This window comes from Ilyonectria robusta, assembly GCF_021365365.1.
Source record: "Ilyonectria robusta strain PMI_751 chromosome Unknown BGZ61scaffold_1, whole genome shotgun sequence".
NCBI lineage: Eukaryota > Fungi > Ascomycota > Sordariomycetes > Hypocreales > Nectriaceae > Ilyonectria > Ilyonectria robusta.
In genome coordinates, this window is record NW_025764435.1 from 2,914,436 (window position 1) to 2,933,436 (window position 19,001).

General features: G+C 54.2%; 7 protein-coding genes across 7 annotated transcripts; 3 read left to right on the top strand and 4 right to left on the bottom strand.

Moving 5' to 3' along the window:
- The first annotated feature begins 566 nt into the window (after positions 1-566).
- Positions 567-2,595, top strand: BGZ61DRAFT_20363 (uncharacterized protein). Its single transcript, XM_046237939.1, has 5 exons — positions 567-680; positions 935-1,052; positions 1,115-1,253; positions 1,311-1,498; positions 1,565-2,595. Exons 2-5 carry the CDS (start codon positions 984-986, stop codon positions 2,492-2,494), a joined length of 1,326 nt encoding a protein of 441 aa, XP_046112465.1. The 5' UTR covers positions 567-680; positions 935-983; the 3' UTR covers positions 2,495-2,595.
- Positions 2,596-3,886: 1,291 nt separating this feature from the next.
- Positions 3,887-10,122, bottom strand: BGZ61DRAFT_337621 (armadillo-type protein; the record flags this gene model as incomplete). The annotated part of the gene is made up of 2 exons (XM_046239061.1): positions 3,887-4,366; positions 4,429-10,122. 2 exons carry the CDS (start codon positions 10,120-10,122, stop codon positions 3,887-3,889), a joined length of 6,174 nt encoding a protein of 2,057 aa, XP_046112466.1.
- Positions 10,123-10,494: 372 nt separating this feature from the next.
- BGZ61DRAFT_525768 (transcriptional regulator-domain-containing protein) lies at positions 10,495-11,512 on the top strand (the record flags this gene model as incomplete). Its single annotated transcript, XM_046252823.1, has 3 exons — positions 10,495-10,729; positions 10,783-10,845; positions 10,899-11,512. 3 exons carry the CDS (start codon positions 10,495-10,497, stop codon positions 11,510-11,512), a joined length of 912 nt encoding a protein of 303 aa, XP_046112467.1.
- Positions 11,513-11,696: 184 nt separating this feature from the next.
- On the bottom strand, positions 11,697-12,046 carry BGZ61DRAFT_525769 (uncharacterized protein; the record flags this gene model as incomplete). Its single annotated transcript, XM_046252824.1, has 2 exons — positions 11,697-11,951; positions 12,017-12,046. The coding sequence occupies 2 exons, from the start codon at positions 12,044-12,046 to the stop codon at positions 11,697-11,699; spliced, it is 285 nt and encodes a 94-aa protein (XP_046112468.1).
- Positions 12,047-12,544: 498 nt separating this feature from the next.
- Positions 12,545-15,499, bottom strand: BGZ61DRAFT_471096 (uncharacterized protein; the record flags this gene model as incomplete). Its single annotated transcript, XM_046248169.1, has 4 exons — positions 12,545-14,711; positions 14,881-15,083; positions 15,138-15,203; positions 15,467-15,499. The coding sequence occupies 4 exons, from the start codon at positions 15,497-15,499 to the stop codon at positions 12,545-12,547; spliced, it is 2,469 nt and encodes an 822-aa protein (XP_046112469.1).
- An 857-nt stretch (positions 15,500-16,356) lies between these two features.
- On the top strand, positions 16,357-17,856 carry BGZ61DRAFT_408366 (nucleotide hydrolase-domain-containing protein). Its single transcript, XM_046243191.1, has 2 exons — positions 16,357-17,109; positions 17,159-17,856. Exons 1-2 carry the CDS (start codon positions 16,572-16,574, stop codon positions 17,413-17,415), a joined length of 795 nt encoding a protein of 264 aa, XP_046112470.1. The 5' UTR covers positions 16,357-16,571; the 3' UTR covers positions 17,416-17,856.
- Positions 17,857-17,910: 54 nt separating this feature from the next.
- BGZ61DRAFT_438790 (uncharacterized protein) lies at positions 17,911-18,910 on the bottom strand. Its single transcript, XM_046244286.1, has 3 exons — positions 18,563-18,910; positions 18,340-18,507; positions 17,911-18,281 (listed from the first exon to the last, which is right to left on the bottom strand). Exons 1-3 carry the CDS (start codon positions 18,824-18,826, stop codon positions 18,219-18,221), a joined length of 495 nt encoding a protein of 164 aa, XP_046112471.1. The 5' UTR covers positions 18,827-18,910; the 3' UTR covers positions 17,911-18,218.
- Between the last annotated feature and the right edge of the window lie 91 nt (positions 18,911-19,001).

The following is a 19,001-nucleotide window of genomic DNA, read 5'->3' on the forward strand; positions in this document are numbered from 1 at the left end:
AAAGTCCTCCCCTCCCCTCTGGATGTAAGAAGGATCTATCCTGGCGCTCCATATCTGCAGCGCGATCAAGGGGTCCTGAACGAGTTTTGCTCAAGCTATGGTCCATGATCGCGCATCAACCTGACTAGTGGGCGAGCATTGATCGCAAAATGACAGGTCATTTGGCAAAGCGGGACAAACCTGGCGTTCTGCATATAGACCAAGAAAGGATGGGCCTAGGGCCTTTGGACTTGTCTGTGGCTTGCTTGGATATGATCTGTGGGCTAGGGTTGGAGCTGAAATGAATGATTGGAGTTTCTTCAGTCTGCATAACTCTTGTGCGTGATGCAGTCGAAGCCCCGCCGGCTTGTCTCCCACATATTGAGGTTGGCCTGGGAGTTCTCGACCTACTGGACCCCCACATATTCACATCTTGAGGCTGAGATCGCTGGGGTTTCTATAGGGCCATTCAGAGTGGCACCCGCAGCCAGTCACCAAGCCTACTCGCCAGCTACCAAATGTGGCCGCGCCTGTTCTCAGGATCAACTGTCCACGAGGCACGAGACGGCACTGGACTGTTTCGACGGCCTTGTTCTGTCAATATGCATCTCCTGCTGCCAAGCGCTTGCGGGACTGGGATTGGATGCACTTGGGTCCCGAGCTGGTAAAGGGCAGGTCCTTTTAAGATGCCTGGTAGCTGGGTAAGCCATGGGCTCCTCTTTGACAGCCTATTCAAGCATCAGGTATACGCAGACATGCACGTTGGAAATGGGCCCTGAATTGCTGTGTGCCTGGCTTTGATCCATCTTCCCCCTCTTCCAGCTTCTAGTTATAAAGCACCCCCTTTCTCCAAGACCCCCCTGCTCCGATACTCCAACCCAAGCAGTTCTCTCATCATTTGTGGTGTCACACGGCCACTCTTGTCTCCCCTCAACACTGATACAGCGTAATACAGGAAGATCGATCAAAGCACACCCGGCCTGGTACAGCCTCCCGTTTAATCCATGTCCACAACCACGAAGGTAGTTGGTCCAGGGGACCAGACAGGGATCTACTATATCCCAATCTCTAACGTAAGTTTCCGTCATTTGTCTTTTCTCTTTGCTGTGCAGGCAAGCCTGACTGAGGTCTTTAGCTACCCTTTGGCATCACTTGGCATCCTGTGAAACAGTGGATCTCAGCCATCGTCGAAGTTGACCGAGTCGAAATCTTCCCAGCTAGCACATTTGGATGGATCCGCGTCAACGGCCGGGCGAACTTCAATAAGGCAATGGGTAAGGCCTCGCTGCACTCCCCACTTATTGGCAGAACGGAACCTGACAGGGGACTAGAGTTTCTTAATACCGACGGCTTCTTCCGAGGCCGTCGTATTGTCTCAGGTGCCACGAATGGGACCAATCCCATTACGATCAAGGAGCATGTCGATCCGCTCCGGCCTGAGAGCTACCAAACGTCGCCCTATCAAACAGCTCCTCCAACCCAGCGTGAATCAGATATACGGGGGGTCTCTCACGGTCAGGTATGATCACCCGGCAGTAGCCCGCGGCATGGACTTCTCCTCTAATTGGATCTCTTGGTATTCTAGAATTACCCGACAGGCTATGGCCAAGGAAATGCGACACCGTACGCTGGTCCATCAGTGGCAGCGCCCTACTACAGCCAACAGCCATCGATAGCGACGAATAATAGGATGCTACCGGTCTATGCGACTGCGAATTCGGGGAACCCCTTCAACTACGCCTCACAAGCCAGCGGCCCACAGGCCGGAGGAGCCGCCCCGATGGGCCAATTCGGGCCTGCCTACCCGGCTCAATATCAGGGCGGCCATCAGGGCGGTTATCAGAGCGGCCACCAGAACGCATACCAGAACGCATACCAGAACGAAGGAGCCCAATTTACCGCCCCTTACCACGGTCAAACACAGTCCCAGACCTATAACGACGGCTATGCAACGTCTGGGGACAACCAGCCTGAATACAGAGCCACAGAGCAACGGAAGTTGCATATCTCGCCATTCCCGCAACAGGCAGATAAAAAAAGGGTGGTTAAATGGATTGACAGCAGGGTTGGTAATATTAAGACACTCACGTTAGAAGTCCCCCAAAACGAGAACAGCCGATACCTCCGAGGCCATGCCTTTGTCATTTTCGCAAATTCAGAAGATGCCAAGACGGTGATGGGCCGGGTGAACAAGTCCAAGTTCGACAATCAGCGAATGAAGGCGAAACTGTGCCAAGAGGGCGTCACAAACCTGGAAGTTGATGAAGAACTGAAGCGAACGGAACCAGTGGTTCCCACGGGCCCCAAATACATTGACCGCCATCGGGGCGAGAAAGGCCACCGTTCTAAGCAAACAGGGTCTGTGAGCTCGGATAAGACGCGGGCCTCATCAGCCAAGAAGCCCATTTCCTCCAGCAAGACGAACGACAAGAAGCCGTCACCCAAGGATGAGGAACCCGTGTATACCGGCCCTGTCATTGCGGACGGGTCATCGCGCAAGCCAGAGAAGCGGTAGGAAGAAGCCCATCTTGGCGGCAATCCCCCCGGCGGGTGCAACGTCTCCCTCTCCGCCTTCGCGTGTTTCCTGTCCGATGTGGATTTCGATGGGGGTAGTTGGGGTGGTAATGACCGACTCCCACTAGGCCGACGAGGGAGGTAGAAAAAAGGGACATGGTTTACTTTCATGCTACCCGTTTGAGATGGTAGACGGGTTTGGATGGCTGGTAGCTCACGGGGTTTCCTTTTGGGTTTCTGGTATCGGGATGGTTTACGAGCCATCGGTTTTGATTTTCTACACATCCAAGGGCAGCCATGCTTTCTGATTTGGGCTGACTTGAGAGGGAGGCGTGGCGTCATTGAGGCGGTTATATTATTATTGGGAGTATGAAGTCGGTTAGCGCATCTGTTACATTACTCGAAACGACGACTTCCACCTAAAGGCCAGAGAGACGGTGACTATGGTTTTCAAAGCGATGTGGTGGGTGATGGGCAGACGTCAGCCGCGTCTTGCAGGGATGTGTTTGCTGACCGAGATGAGGAGCTGACGAGACAAAAGGTGACAGGTGCTAAGATGTTGCAGGATGACAGCGAGAACAGCCGGGCGAGGGCTAGATTGGCAAGGTGGGAGAGCGGGAGCGTGGTACTGGAGAAGTGGCAGAGAGTGGGAGGGTCACACGCAGAATCGCCGAGTCGCAGCCAAACGTCTACCCGGCGGAGATGAAGGAGGGCAGCAAACATCTCTGCGGTACAAGCCTCAGCCAACTGCCACCCCTGATGTGATCTGCTGTGTGACCTGCTGCGACCTGCTGTGACACCATGACAACTGTCACGACACCACCACAAACCCGCCAGCCCGGAAGCGGGGCAGGCCGCTCCCCGGAGACGGCTGAGAGGATGGCCCATTGGGAGGCAGATTGAGTCCGGTGCAACCTCGCACGGGACGGAACGTCGAGAACGGCCTGCGTTGTCGTGGCAGGGCAAACTCGGTGTCCGGGCTGCGGCGGCCCCGTGTCGTTCGCCGCAAGTGTCTCCTCCACGAGTCTGCGACTCCGAGAAGTCGTGGAAGTCGATGGTGGCGATGCCTCGTATACCGTCAGCGAGCCGCAACCGCCCGGTGAACCCAGAGGCTGGCCTAGTGTGGTCCGCTCATCGTGTCACCGCTGGATCCCATATATGTCAGTACCCGCTGTCACCCTGGTCACTTCCCCTGCAGTGACGATATGGTATACGGGCGCTGAGGGACGAGATCTAAATATCAAACATCACTAGTCCTGGATGGACGAACGAGGCCTACACTTGGCTTGCCAAGGGGCCGTTGCATAAAGACCGACAATCGTCGTTGATGGCTCGACAACTACACGTGGTATCCCCCCCTTTGCGCCCAGGCTGATACATGAATACGGCGTGCTCAACCTCCAAAGTCCATCTTCAGCGCGATACTTGGCTGGCCCGCTGCGCCAGAGTCCGTCTTGTCTGTTTGTTCAGTTGTTTGTCGCCCAGAGCGGATCACCTCCTCGAGGAACGTCTTTTGGCCGTCACTCATTCCACCAACCACCGCTCTAAACGCCGCCTGGTCCACTGCTGCGAGCTCCAGGAGTCTTGCGCTAGTCTCGCGGTACACCTCATCTCCCTCTGCAGTGGCCCGCGCCATGAGCATCGGGATGACCAGTGACATCGCAGCCACCACCCGGCTCTTATCCACAGTGCCCACGTACTGGCAGAGTCCATGGGCAATTAGAGTCCTTGCGTTTTCCGGGTCCTCCGGGTTGGTGTCAGTAACAAAACCGATCAGGCGGGGGAAGAGGAAACGGGCAATGCTGAGGTCTGCAGCTGTTGCCGAGGGCTGCAGCAGCAGAGACCTGATACAGTTTGCTGCAATTTTGGCAGTCTGGTTCCAATACGGTTAGCACTTGGTCAAAGTAGGGGGGCGGAGAGAGTGTGAGTCCATACCATTCGATCAGTGAGGCAATCAAGCAACTCGTCCAGGTACCGTGCAACGAGAGGCTCAGTCGCGGGCAGATGGTTTTGGCCACCAGTGAAGAGGATAGTCGTAGCCAATAGACAGTTCTTGACGCATGTAAGAGACTGGGGGGTTTCACGCTTCTGCGCGTTGAGGTAAATGGAGAGGAAACGGCGGAGGCAGCCCTGCATCTGGATATCTGTCGGCGTGGGCCCCTCTTTGTTGGAGCCCCTTCGCGAGTTGGACATGCTTCCAACGAATCGCTTCAAGATGGGCAGTGATTGGGGTGCAATCATCTCCTGGCACTCGGCAGTGGCCAGAGTGGTGGCGAATATGTGAACGATGCATGCATGAAGATCTGTCTTGATGATGGACGGGAACACCTCGGCGGCGTTGACCAGGGCGTTCAGCGACGCCCTGATCAAGAGAATTGCTTCTTCATTCACTTGGTGTCTTGCTGGCTGGTTTCCTTCAGATAGATTTGGGAGCAGCCCAGCAAGAACCAGTACGATGATTCGGGTGAGCTCAAAGAGCTGCTCAATGTCATCCGAGAGATCGCCTTCCTCCTCATTAGGTCTTCTCGCAGAGGGATGCGAAACCACAAGAACACTTGCGATTTCTACAATCACGCTTTGAACGTCGAGCCCTTCCGTTAGAACAAGGCGGTCGAGGAGGTCCATCGTCTCAGAAAACACGTCCGGTCTGTATATGGCATGCCCAGAAACGCTGGGGTGGAGAATCTTCTTTAGCGCCTTGAGAATTGCCAGAGTTTGTTCGTTCGTGGCTAGAGAGTCGTTCTGTCCGGAGCGAGTTGCGAGTGCCTCAAAGGCAAGGCCGAAAAGTACGAAGAAGAACGCTACCGGCTCATCTCGATAGTTGATGTCTGATCCTTTGGTTTTGCCATTGGTCGAAGGTCCGTCTGACTCTTTACCATCCAAGGCATCGAACACGAACTCGCTGTCTTGCTCGATTAGACTGGCGATGGCATCAACCAACTTCAGCCAAGCGTCCTGGTAAAACCGGAGCAATGTTTCCCGGTTCAGGGCGGCGTAGATTGTATCGAGACTTCCCGACAGGGATGGGGGCCCAAGTGTCATCGAAATGTCAGGTTCGAATCGCAATCTCGCGAATTCTCGGAGAGATTCGAGCCACAGAGGAGTCAGTGTGCCGATGTGTGGTCTCAGGACGTCCAGTAGATATTGCTGTTCCGAGCTCGCAACCTGGAGTTCTGCCCAGGCTGAAAAGACCGAGATCTTGACCATCACTTGGGCATTGGAGCTCAGCCCCTTCAGATCTCCAATGGCAGCGTTTTCGCTGTCTTTGGAGAAATTCTCCAGTGCTGTGACGAGGGTCTTCAAGATACGGCCCATTCGGTCGACGTCCGTGACGATTCCAATCGATATGAAGCTTGCGCAAACGTTGACTGCCTCTGACGCAAGTTCGGGAGAAGAGTCTGCGGCAAACGCTGGAGTGAGGGCTGAGCTGATCTGAGCTTGGTACTGCTCGAGCAGCATTGCTTCCTCAAAGTCCGGATCCGGCGTTTTCCCAAACATCTTGAGGACTGCACCGATGATCTTCAAGCCCCAGATCCGGAGTTCAAGAACGCTTGATGTGGAGGCGGAAAAAGCCATGCGGACGACATCTGCCACCTTGTTCTGGAGGTCGTTTTGTGCTTGGGACTCTCCATTTGTAGTTGCATCCTTTGCGACGAGGGCGAACATGTCGTTAACGCAACTCATGGCGAAGGTCGTCACTTGCCATCGCAGGGGTTCGACTTCAGAGGTAGCTGGAGCTTCTTTTTCGTCGCTCGCAGTGCCTGCCGCAGCCGCGAATCCAGCAACCTCTTCGTCCTGTAAATCAGGAAGACCACCGCCCCTAGGTCCAGATTGGGCATCCTCGACCTTTACCCGTGCTCTAGTCATCTTCAACACTGCCTGGAACCGTTGTAACCATTTGTTAGTCTCAACAAGGCATGTTTGATGCATCCAGTTGCGGATAATGTTGCGAATTCCGTCATGAGTTGGGCATGTGTCCAAAACAAGCCATAGCTGTTCCTCAAAGCCGTCCTCTGCCTCTCGCAGGACATCGTTGGGATTTCTCTTCATCATGTTATGAAGTCCATCAACAGCAACGTCCCGCAAAGTAGTAGACTCCGATGAAAGATATTTCTGCATAAGCTTGACGTAGTCCGCAAAGTGCATGTATCCAGGGGCGTAGAGAGACAAATGCTCAAAGCATCCCAGAGCAGCTTTTTGCACAAGAACCTCATCTTCCTCACGAAACTGCCCAACAAGGGTAAAAATGAGCTCCCTAGACTTCGCCGAATCTTGTAGGTCAGGTCCCAACACATTGATCAGGGAATCAACACAACGTGCGATGACAGATGGCGTGGAAAGTTCCATCTCGAGATTCATGGTAATGGCCGAGGATATTTCTGCGTGGTGTGTCTCGGAGACATAGAGCTGGACCAGCATGCCCAAAGTACTAGGAACATACCCGGCAAAGCTCAACCCTGCAGCGTCTGACGCAAGGGACAATGCCTCCAAAGCCCAGTAATGGACAACAGGATGAGGGTCATTGCAAAGAGACATGAGAATGCCTAGTATAGTCTTTAGGTGATAGCCAGCCGCCATGCCGCCGACCTTGGTTTGGATTGAACCAAGGGCCATGGCACAACCTGCTCTAGCACTAGGCTCACGGTTCCCGACAATGGTGTCGACAAGGTACTTGATCTCATTGTTCGTGAACCCGTTTCCGTAAACATTGCAGAGCCTGGCAACAGCATCGTAACCTAGGCTTCGGACATGCTGATCAGGATCAAGGACAAAATCGCGGACGATGTCTTGCAGCAATGCCTCAACAGCATGGTTCGAAAGGTCTCCAGAAGGGGATTGTGTCTCCTTGACCGCAACCCTCAACGTAGCTAAAATAGCTGTCGCGAGGTTGACATTGATCGCAGCCTTGCGGCCTGGGTCCCTTTGCAGAACTCCTGCGGATGCAAATGTTCGAATTTGCTCCAGTATGCTCTCCTGGACCTTTGCTGGGGTGAGAGGAAAGGCAAATGCAAACAACTGGATTGCGGTGTTGATTACCTCCGTGGACGGAGGGTGGGGGGCGGGAGAGGAGCTGTTCATGTTGCCAATGTACAGCACCGAAGCATCGTGTTCCAGACTGCCACAGATTGGCGATCGGAGGAGACTGTTGATAGAGTCCTCGGGGCTGTCATCCTCAGCGACCTCTTCCATGGAGTCTTGTTGTCCAGGGAGCTTTTTGACTTTGGAGCCCGAAACAAGACCGGTGATTCCAAATCCAGAGTTGTCACCGACGTCCCAGATGGATTCGAAAGTAGCAGCCGCGTTGGCGATGGAGGCACTCAACGAGTTTGGGGAGTAATTCTCTGGGTCCGCAAAAAGGGAGATCGCGAGAGTGAGGAGGTTGGACTGCAACAGAGCCTCGCTACCGCCGGCGGGGCTGAGGTTAACAAGCTTAACGTAGCATTGCAGGACTCTGCGCTGGACCATCATATCTAGATCGTGGAGTTGCAGAGCGGGTTTGAGCCTCTGTGAGATATCATCGGTCGTCTTCTTCGATGGCAGAGTCTTCAAAAACGCAGAGGTGCTTTGAAGCATTGTCGCAATTCTCTTAGACACATCAACGGTGAGAAGCCGGCTGTTGAACTCCAGGAAGGCCAAGATTGACCCAAGAGCGCACTCCCTGACATGAGTTAAGAAGGACGCCTCGAGGAAACTCCGAGCGGATGTATTGTCCTTCGCCAGCGGCTTTGGGAGGGCATTCTTCCAAAGGAGTAGCAACTGTGACAGATGGATCTTGACAAAGTTTGGACCCAGTGACATCAGGCCACCAATGAGAATCCACGCAACTTGAACCTGTGTGGCAGAGACGCGAAGCTCCGACTGGCTGCTAGACTTGAGCAGGTTCGTTGCCATCGTCAGCACTCGACTGTTGATGTCAACTGAGCCATGGAGGGGACGAGACGGGCTCGCGCTTAGGGTCGCAGCCAATCCATGGGCGAATCCTATGCACCTCCTGGGCGAGTTTCGCGCTCCGCTGAGCAAAGAGAGTTCGCGGTTAAGACTGTTCATGCAGACAGATAGGCATGGAAGCAGTTGCTGTGGGCATGCAAGAACGAACGTCTTCATACAATGAGATGCGAAAACCTGGACAGAATAGCTCGGGTGTTGCAGAACTTGCAACAAACCATCTCTGCAGGCTTCTGCGAAGCCGTTCGCGGCCGAGCCTAACGACTCGATGAGTGAAGACACAGCGCTTAGGGTGGTAATAAGAGTATGCTTGGAGGGCTCCGGCCGCTCGGTCAGGGCCTGGGGGTAGTTCTTCAGGATGTTGTTGATCAGGGTCTTGGCAGCGGAGATTTGTCCCGACTCTCCCAAGATCTTTCGCCCGACAACGTCCTGAATGACTGTATCTATGATTTTCCTTGAGATCAATAGACGATACCGGTTATTATTGATGGTCGCTTGTCCGAGCACGTCGACTGTGAGGCTCTCAACGATTGTCAAGTAATTGGTCTCGATGAGCTTCTCGCCTAACCGGCGGAACAGTTTCCCATAGCATATGCCGATGGCAGCTCGGGCCTTGTTTGATGTTGCTGGTTTAACGTAGTGTGTAGCCAAGATCTTCAGCATGTCTGCCAAGGATAGTGCAAGTGCCTGGTTTCGCCTGCCAGATGGAGCAGGGCTCGATGGCCTGGACGGAATCTCATCGTCATCTCCTCCAATGCCAGGATGGGTGGAGACTCGTTTGAGAGCCTTCGACTTGGGCTTTTTGCCTCTTCCAGCGGGGGTATCAGCGAATCCAGTTTCCGAGTGGCCTTGCACAAGAGCTTCGGAAAAGCATTCAGCAGCAGCTTGGCGAACTTGGACTGAAGAGGAGTCGAAGGTTTTGAAGATTGCCGACTCCAGCTTGTCGAAATCGGTCGAGTTTTGGAAGTAGGGTGTATGCTTCACCAGCGCCTTGAGACATCGACAAGCCGATGCAACGACCAGCGATCCCTTGTCGGAGGAGGCGTGATTGCGTCCCTGCTTCCAAACGTCTCGCGCAATGACCTCGTCCATGCTCCCTTCCACCATCCTCACGATCTTCCCCAGGGCAGCCAGGGTCGCAGCGCGAAGTCCTGCATGGTTCGAGGAGGACTTGAGAAGCTTGATCAAGGTGGAGCATGACAACTGGTGCAATCCAATGGCGCTGTCACCAGCTGCGGCGAACACGTCGCCCAGACAGCTGACCGCTGCATGCTTCGTCCGAATCTCAGCATCGGTCTTGGATTTCCCCCCAGAAATGACGGTAACCAGGTCGTTGATCGTCTCGAATAGCAGCTTCCTGTCCCCATTCCCAAATATGTGTGCCAAGCATTTTCCCAGGTTGTTTCTTATTACTCGGGACGGCTGCGGAGAAGACAGGTTGATGATCTGGAAGATCTCTTTCTTGAGATAGAACTGCTGGGCCGTGCAGTCGTCGGCGGCCAGCTCGAGCACATGCTTGCTCAGCCCCGACACGAAGGTGAGCAAGAAGAGCTCTTGTTGTTCGGCCGGCAAGGATTGGAGCTTTTGAACATCGAGTTCAGGGTTCGCCGTCGCGGAGTTGGGGGGGGCTTGCGCCGCCTCGCTGATTCGGCTTGGAGCTTCGGGCTCCTGGGTTGTTGACATGGCGGGCAAGGCGATGCGCCGTCAACGATGCCCTGCTGAGGTTGAGATGTGTCGGGACTGTGTTTTGACCGAGTTTCGCCTTTTTCAACGTCTTTTCAAAGGGCGAAGTGGTTACCTGGTGCTTCCGCCCATGACGTTCCATACCACATGCTCCAAGGGGAGTGCAGGGAGTAGCCAATCAAGCCCCACTACCCCCCCTAACAGCACCGTCTGGGAAGATCTTTAACCCGGCGCATCTTTGGAAGCTGTCAGGTCGACGAGAATGGGCTTGAGTGCTTAACCCGGGAATAAACTGGTGCTCACGGAGCAATATTGGGCCATTGAACGAAGGTTCGTTCGTTTCTAGAGAGCCTTCCGTTTGTTTGAGTCGACATGTCTGCCCGCCAAGCATTGCATCCGCTTCGAGCAAAGCCCAGCTCTCTCGTTGTTGGCCCGCGAGCATCGTCGAATATCTGCCGACAATGTCATCGATCATTCACGACAACACCGGCCCCATGGGCGGGCCACAACAAGTGGTCCAAGACGAAACACATCAAAGCAGTCACTGACAAGAAGAAGATGAGCGAGCGGCAAATTTTTACAAAGACTATTGCCATGTACTCAAGAAGTAGAACTAACCCTCCTCGCTTGCCGAGCCTGGTCTGATCTGATCTGGTGCAGTGTATGGTGACAACTTGAACTTCAACCCCCAATTGGCGAACGCAATTACTGCAGCGAGCAAAGGTACCGACTGATGTTTTATCACGCTGATCTAAGCAACTAACATGTCCGAACAGCAAGCATTCCGAAGCACCTGATCGAGGCCGCCGTTGCACGAGGTCAAGGCCGTTCCACCACTGGCGCCCAACTGGAGTCCATGTCACTTGAAGTCCTCATGCCACCGGACATCGCCCTGATCGTTGATGCCGAGACCGACAACAAGACCCGCACTTTACATGACCTCCGACTTGTGGTGAAGAAGGCCGGCGGTGTCGTCGGATCAACAGCATTTTACTTTACGAGACGTGGTCGGGCCGTATTCAAGGCAAAGGAGGGCGGCCCTACGCTTTCCGAAATCCTGGACGAGGCAATTGAGCATGATGGCATGGAAGATGTTGAAGAGCTCCCAGACGGCAACTTCCTGGCATGGACCCAGCCCAACACAGTGATGGCCATCACTGAGGCTCTGTCCCAGAAGTTCGAGCTCGAGGTTCTCGATTCAGAGATTGTTTGGGCCCCAAACGAAGACACCAAGGTCAACATCGATTCTCCCCCCATGGCCGAAACGCTCGATGGTCTTTTCTCTGGATTGAAAGAGTACCCAGAGGTCAAGGCGATTTACGCCAACGTGCGCAGAGGATCGGTCGAGGAGGAAGAGTGGGACAAGGTAGAAAGGAACCTAGATGTATAACATGTAAAACAACATATCCACTTGTACACAATGTCGTCCTTTCCCCAGAGTTGAGGTGTGATTGCTTCCAATGCCCGTTCCGAACGCCGTGAATACATCGTGATGCCGGTTCAATTTCCCTCCGTCTCTCATCCATATCATACACGTCCGTGGTATCGCCTCGAGAATTGGAGCCGTTCGCATTTTAGGATTCGTTCTGCTGTGGCTGCTGTTCGGGATGCGCCTCGGCGAGTCGTCGCTCCTCCTCCAGTTTCCGAGCAAGGCGCAGCTTCTGTCGGGCCACGATGCGCTCGTACTCGGCCTTGATCTCGTCGCGATCACGCGGGAGCTTGTTGCACTCCTCGGGCCTGGGCCAGAAACCCTGGATGGCGAAGCGGTCGTCGAGGTTTGTGCCGAAGTAGTACATGATTCCGATGGGGAACATGACATACGTGCCGAACTAATGCACAAGTCATTGTGAGCTGCTGCTTGGGCGTCCAGTGTAAAGCATCGAGTCTCTCTTACCTTGAAGACTTCCAGATTGAGACCGCCCATGTTGAGAAATTGGAACCTTTTGCGCTGGTTCGATTGCAAATGGTATGATGTAGCGAGAGAGAGCAAATGTTTGAGTGGGTAGGCGATGACGCCGCTATATGGATAGCCCCGGTAAAGTGATACTCTGGCGAACCACCAATTCCGAAAAATGTGATTGGTGGGCTAGTTCGTCGAGAGGAAGCAGACATGTGCACGCAACGAGATGTTAAACATGACTTCTTGGGTTCTTATTATATACGATTTATATGCTGGATTGACCCTCTGAACACCATCACCAAACCCTAGTGCATTCTCTTCTGAGCAAAGCCTGCTGAAGAAGAAGAATGATGCTTCATATTCACAAGATCCCCATCCCCACCCTTCCATTTATGAACACCGCAATGCCACCATTGATTCAACGCCGCCAACGTGATTGTGCCCAGAATTCGAGGCCGGTAGCCGTGACCCGTATGCAGGAGAGCCCAAATCAAAACTCCTCCGTCCTGACCCGAACCGCCCTCACTGAGGCAGCTTCGAATCTTCCTTCTTCTTCATCATTGCATCCTCCATCATCAGACGCTCTGTAAAACTGCGAGGGGTACCGGAGAATGGTATGTTGGAAACGCTGGCGCGGAAACTGTTAAGGTCGCCCTCGTCCATCCCGCTCCGACCATCTAACCCCCCTACAAACGTATTGAACTGCCCCAGCGAGGCGGCTTGAGCATGAACCTCTGGGTTACGCACCACTGGCATGATGACTGGTCGTCCTTTATATGAACCCAGAGAGCCAGCTTGAAATTTGGCCATTGTTGGTGTTGTTGGCGCCGCCGCTAGAGGAGAGGGCCTCGCGATGTGAACTGCCGGCGATGTTGCGTATAATGACGGCTTGATCTCCGGTGCATCTTCCACATCTTCCTCCTCTTCCTCCTCAACAGGAAGTGGTTTTGGCCGTGGCCTTGGGGGAGCGGACAAACCACCAGCCTCGAAGTGAAACATGTCGTCTTCCTCGGCGTCGAAATCGTCGTTGTCTACGTCTTTCGGCCCGCCGTGCGAGTTCGCGGTATGGGCGTCAGGCTTCACATCATGAGATTCTTTTGTCGGGGATGGTGAAGCGGGCACTTGTTTGTTGGTAGACGATTTCGATTTGCCCATGGAAAGGAACTCTTCATCGGAAGAGTCATCATCGTCAACATCCTCTGGCTCTTCGCTGACGCTTCCTAATTTCTGTGAGGCTCGAAGTGGTTCGGGGCCGCGAGACTGCATCGGAGGTTCCGGTGCTGCGGGGAGGAAGCTGCTATGGTCGCTCCAAGGCGATGAAACCATCTCCTCCTGCTCCACAATGATCTCGTCTCGGTTAGGGTTAACAACTGTCCAGACTGTTCCCGAGTCAAGAGGTGCTCTAGAAAGGGCCCTTAATGCTTCCGACGAGGATATCTTGCGAGGGGGTGGCTGGTCTTCGAACTCGTCGTCTAGCATGGACGCAGAGCGCACAGGTTCGGCTGATGGGGTGGGTGAGACGGGAGGAGGAGTCATGAAATCAGATGCTTGTGGCGAGGCTGTAGGAAGGACCTCCGCTCCCATGAAGTCGAACCGGACGCGCCTCGGACTTTGCGAAGGTTTGGACGCGCTGGAAGACCGGCGAAGTGCGCTTCGTGGGGTTTTAACGTCGCTTCGATCTGAAAATACCGACGAGGTTGTGTCATCGGTCGACTGACGCACGTGGCGTGGCCGAGTAGGCAACGGAGGAGTCGTTGGCAAGGCGTCCTGCAATGCCTCAAATGCCTGCAAACCTGCTTGCTGATCCATGTCTACGCCTTGCCCCTCCGCTTCGATGCCTACGTCAGGCAACAGCAGGGGACGAGGGGGATTGGAGGGACCGGCAACGGCGACAGGGAGAGCCTGCAGTCTGGGAGAACTGTCAAGCAACGGTAGGTAACTTGGGGTGAACAGACCCCGAAGCTCCTGCTCTCGGTCGCGAGGACTCCCTGGGGGCTCCGTGGCTCCCGATCCGGGGGCAGAGACAACAGTCGGCGGAGAGTGGTGGCGTTGGCCCGATCCGGGCCGGGCGAACGTTCGTGAGTCAGCCAGATCGAGGTCGAGAGTGAGGGCTGGAAAATCGAACAAAGACTTGGCAAGGGATTGGCGAACTTGGGAGGCGACGGAGGGAGAGACATCGTGGAGAAGCTCACGGTAGTAGCGCAGGAAGTCGGCCTCCATGTCGTGGCGATAGGCGTGAACCTTGCGGTCGAGGTCAGCCAGCCTGTGCTGCAGGCTCTCTAGGAGCCTCGCCTCCTCCATGGCGCCTAACAGGTTCCTGCAACCGGAGTGGACAATCGCAACGTTCTCGGTATGCGCATGACGCAAGGCGTGTGGCTTCCGGTTGGGCTCGGGGCTCGGGAGATGTGTGCCAGAAGTCTGGGGCGACGAGAGTTGTGGAATTGGCTGGCCCGCGTGGGCGAGGAAATCGGATGTGGATGTGGATTTGGACGTGGATGTGGATGTGGGACGGGTGGTGGTGGTGGGTTTTCGATAGCGCTGTGCTTCTGTGCTTCTCGCTCCGGCCTCTGGATGCGGCCTCTGGATCCAGTAGCCCGGCGGAGGGACTGTGCTGTTGCTAGCGGCGGGCTCAGGGCGCTGGCTCAACCGACCTGGTGAGGCTATCAGGCGATTGGGGGTTGGGATGTGCCTGCTACGACGTAGCTAACACGCCTGCTAAGCCTCTATCGTACACCGGTCTGTCCACTGCAGCGGAGTGCATCCCACAATGCATCGCAAGTCTCGTGGGCGTGCTGACAGACTTTGGCTGGCCGGTTGCGGAGAAGGCTGCAAGGCGAGCGAGGGGGTGCTCTGCCTACGCGCTGCTCGCTTCGTCATTCGTCATTGGCAAGCCCGTCCATGGTTTCGAAGCATGTGCATGTGCGCCGTCAATTGGATGGCTGGGAGCTTGTCCGTCATGAGGGCCGATGGCGAACCCCGCGAACCAAGGTTTGCAGGAGCCTCGACAGGGTCGGATGCTGGGCTCCACGGCCACGAGGATGATTGTGGGTCTTGAGCCCTCCTGGGGCTCAGTGGTCTCGCCCGCTGGCAGCCTCCTCCTCGTTCATCTACGTACCTGTCGGCAGCGCGAGAGGGGAATGCCGGTACCCATACGGAGTACGGAGGGCGGGCTGCGTCGGACCTGTTCTCGATAAGTCGCATCCATGCATCTTTGGTGAAGCGGGTTTGTGAACCCAGCTGGTGAGCCATGCACGTGCGACCTACTTGGCAGCCAAACCAGCTAATTCCCTGGCGAGAGATTCGGCGCGAATGGACAGCATCATTCACAAGCAGTGTTGTGCAGCCGATGATGATCCCAAACCAAACCAAACGTTAACTACCACTGAAGATCACCACCTCCAGGTCTAGAGCCTGCTAGCTCAACATTGCGTCGACTACCCGTACCTCTAGCGAGATCCGGCAGAGGGGTTGAGACATGGTGCTAGATCGTTATCGGCGAGTAATTGGTCCGTAGGTACGGAACGCCTGCTTTGGTATGCCGATGTGAAGTTGTCATCCTCAACATTTGATTACGAAGACACCCACCCAGCCACTCAATGTGGATTGCGCCGTGCTGCCCGGATCACTGCTCGGCCTCTTAATTGTCAGCTTGACGAAGGTGATATGAAGTCACAACTCACATGACGTCTGACATGCATACTACGAAGACTGGAAGTTTGACAACTTCAAACGGTATTAGGACGGTACCCACACAGTGTACTCTGCGATCGATCAACTCCTTGAGGCAAGCAATAGCAATAAACCCTTACTTTTAGAAACAAGAATTGAACTTTCGTACATTACCCAAGTACTAAATAATAAAGATTTGATGAGCTGATCAACTAGGGTATTGAAAAACACCGCCTAGGTACGCACTGTATCATACTGTAGACCGGTGTGTTCCTATTGGGAAGTTGTCAAACTTCCTGCGCCAGCCTTCGGGACGTACTTTCCCGGACGTAGCCACGTTCGAATACCTTTTGAATAGATCGCTTATCAAGCTGATCCAAGCATTCCTATATAATTTTGTCCCCATTGCACCTTTAAACTCCGCTCTGTTCTGATGGTTCGGAGCCATTCAAACGCTCGCGAATGAATCCACAGGTGGTGTAGAGGCCGAAACGTCACAACAGAAATGTTTGTTCCATGCCCACTCAACTTCTCATGCAGAAAAAAATAAAATAAACAATAACAATTTATTTCCTTGCATCAATGACTGCGCTTCAGATCCAATTGCCATCTGTAAACCGTCGAGCCTGCGCGCGGTACTGGGGCCGCGCGCGACCTCTGAATGACCCACACCGCCTTCTATTCTAAGCACTCTGGGCAGAAATTGTTGTCTCCCAGAGCTCAAGCTGCACCTACCTCCCCACGTCAAGATACCTTCATCACTACCTCAGCTCCCTCAACAAACCTCCACTCCTCCGACCTACTTCGCCCAAGCGCGCCGCAGTGACGAAAATATTTGCACGACCACACTTCCAAGCCAGAGTTACCCGCCCGTCGCACCATGTCGACCATTACTTCGACCGCGCTCCAGTCAGGAAACCCGCCCGTCATCCCGCTCTCCTTCGACTCCAACCAACCCGAGAAAATTACGCTGTTCCCGCTTTCCAACTATACATTTGGCGTCAAAGAGACGCAGCCTGAAGAAGATCCATCCGTAATTGCTCGCTTGAAACGCCTCGAGGAACACTACGTTGAGCATGGCATGCGCCGCACCTGCGAGGGTATCCTGGTGTGCCACGAGCACAACCACCCACACATCCTGATGCTTCAGATTGCGAATGCTTTCTTCAAGCTACCTGGCGACTACCTGCGACCCGAAGATGACGAGGTTGAAGGCTTCAAGTCACGACTGGACGAGAGGCTGGCACCGGTCGGGCGCCTGGGTGAGGGTGAAGAAGCTGGTGACTGGCAAATTGGAGATTGCTTGGCCCAATGGTGGCGACCAAACTTCGAGACATTCATGTACCCCTTCGTCCCCGCGCATGTAACGCGACCGAAGGAGTGCAAGAAACTCTACTTCATCCAATTGCCAAAGACAAGTACGTTTTCTCGCCCCCGAATTTGCCGACCGAGACTAACCTAGAACAGAGGTGTTGAGCGTACCGAAGAACATGAAGTTGCTTGCTGTCCCTCTTTTTGAGCTGTACGATAACACTGCTCGTTACGGGCCGCAACTTTCCGCTATTCCCCATCTTCTAAGCCGATACAACTTCCAATTTGTTGACGAGAAGGGGAACGTCGTTGCAGCAACACCTGGGTCGGGTGCTCCAGATGGCTACGTCCCTCAGACAAAGGTGTTGGCGGGCGATGATACGGATATGAAGGAGGAGAATGGAACCAGCTGATATAGTCTGGATATGGGATTAAAATATGCAATGGTGTTTGGCGTTGTCGGTGTAGATACGGGCAAGACTTTTATCTATCTGATTTTGTTTTTCAGCATAGTTCTCACGGCAGTTGGGGCTTCTCCCTCACCACCTCCGTCTTCTCTACCTAAATGGTCACGGAACCTCTAGGTTTAATACGCCACTGAACAAGCGATCTATGGTTAATCATGGGCGTTGAGCGAACAAGACCTCCCATTTCGTCTTCACACATAGTCAATATGTGTGAAATGATAGTGGGAAGGGTCGTGGAGCATGACTTCTGAAACTAGCGTTGGCATGAGCAAAGCCCATACAGTTGCTTGTGGTGTGAGAATGTTGAGCTGGACCAGTCCCACGACGACATCTGATGGTGGTCAAATTGAAGACAGTGGGGAGCTATTGGCCAATCACAGCCCGTACATATCCATTACATTTTGTTTGTTTGCCTTGCCTCGTCAAAGACCATTTTTGGTTCCGTGATTCAAAGCACTAAACCCATGTAGCAATATAAATCAACTGATCATCTTCCATGGCGTGGTTACTGGATCAGCGGTATTTCTGTCTTGTTACATTGGACTCTAACCCGTTGAGTTGTTCAGATACCATTTACACTTCCGTACGAGTATACGTTGAATCATTTGTTGTATTCGGGTAGTATATACATGTTTCGCAAACACTCCTAAGCTGTAGCACAGTACATGGTATCCCAAATCTCGTGTCTGACACGCCGAGTTGTCCCGATGAGCTTCCAATCGTTCAAACTCCAGGCGGCTGAGGCCCAATTATTGCAGAGGGTACGAGGTCTGGGGGAGGGATTCGAGGTGCTTTCGGTGATGCTCGTTGGCCTGATGAGTCATTAGCTCTAGAATCGAGCATGCACGCAACAAATATAGGGTGTCGTACGTAGGGAATACCACAGTAGTTGCAGGAAGCAATCTCGGCCTTGTCAGTGTTGATGAAGATCCTAGGGTGTCCACCAGCGCCACCGCCGCCATCACAGGCAACGATGCGATCGTGAGTCCACCGCACAGGCTGTTTGTGAATCAACTCGATAGCCGATTGAGGTCGAGGCTGTCAGGTGGTTAGCCGCGTGTTTCCTGGGATGGTGTCCAGATCATTGCCGTACCTGGACGCTGAAGTCGGTCTGCTCAAATCGAGGACCAGTCATAGCCACGGCACGAGGCTTCTGGCTTCGAGACCAGACGCCCACGCGGTTGGGAGCCTGGTTGGCCTCGAGAGACTTGGTCTCATCGGCAGCGGCGGGGGCCGTCTCGGTCGTGGGCTTGGTGACGGCGGCTTCGAGTTGCCGGGCGGAGGTGGTGAAGGCACGCTGTGACAGGCGCGCGTTGCGCGCAAGGGCGCCAATTGCCCTCAATTGAGACGTGGCCATTGCAAATGCGACGGAAACCGGGTGTGCGGATCGATTCAAAGGTGTCGGCTCGTAATGCCAGTTGAGGGTCGTGAGGCATTCAAGCTGCAGACGTCTGAGCCCGGGGGAGCTGTTTATCCGGACCCGGAACAATTTCTACACCACGCCCATGGTGACGCGCTCGCTCAAAGAAGTA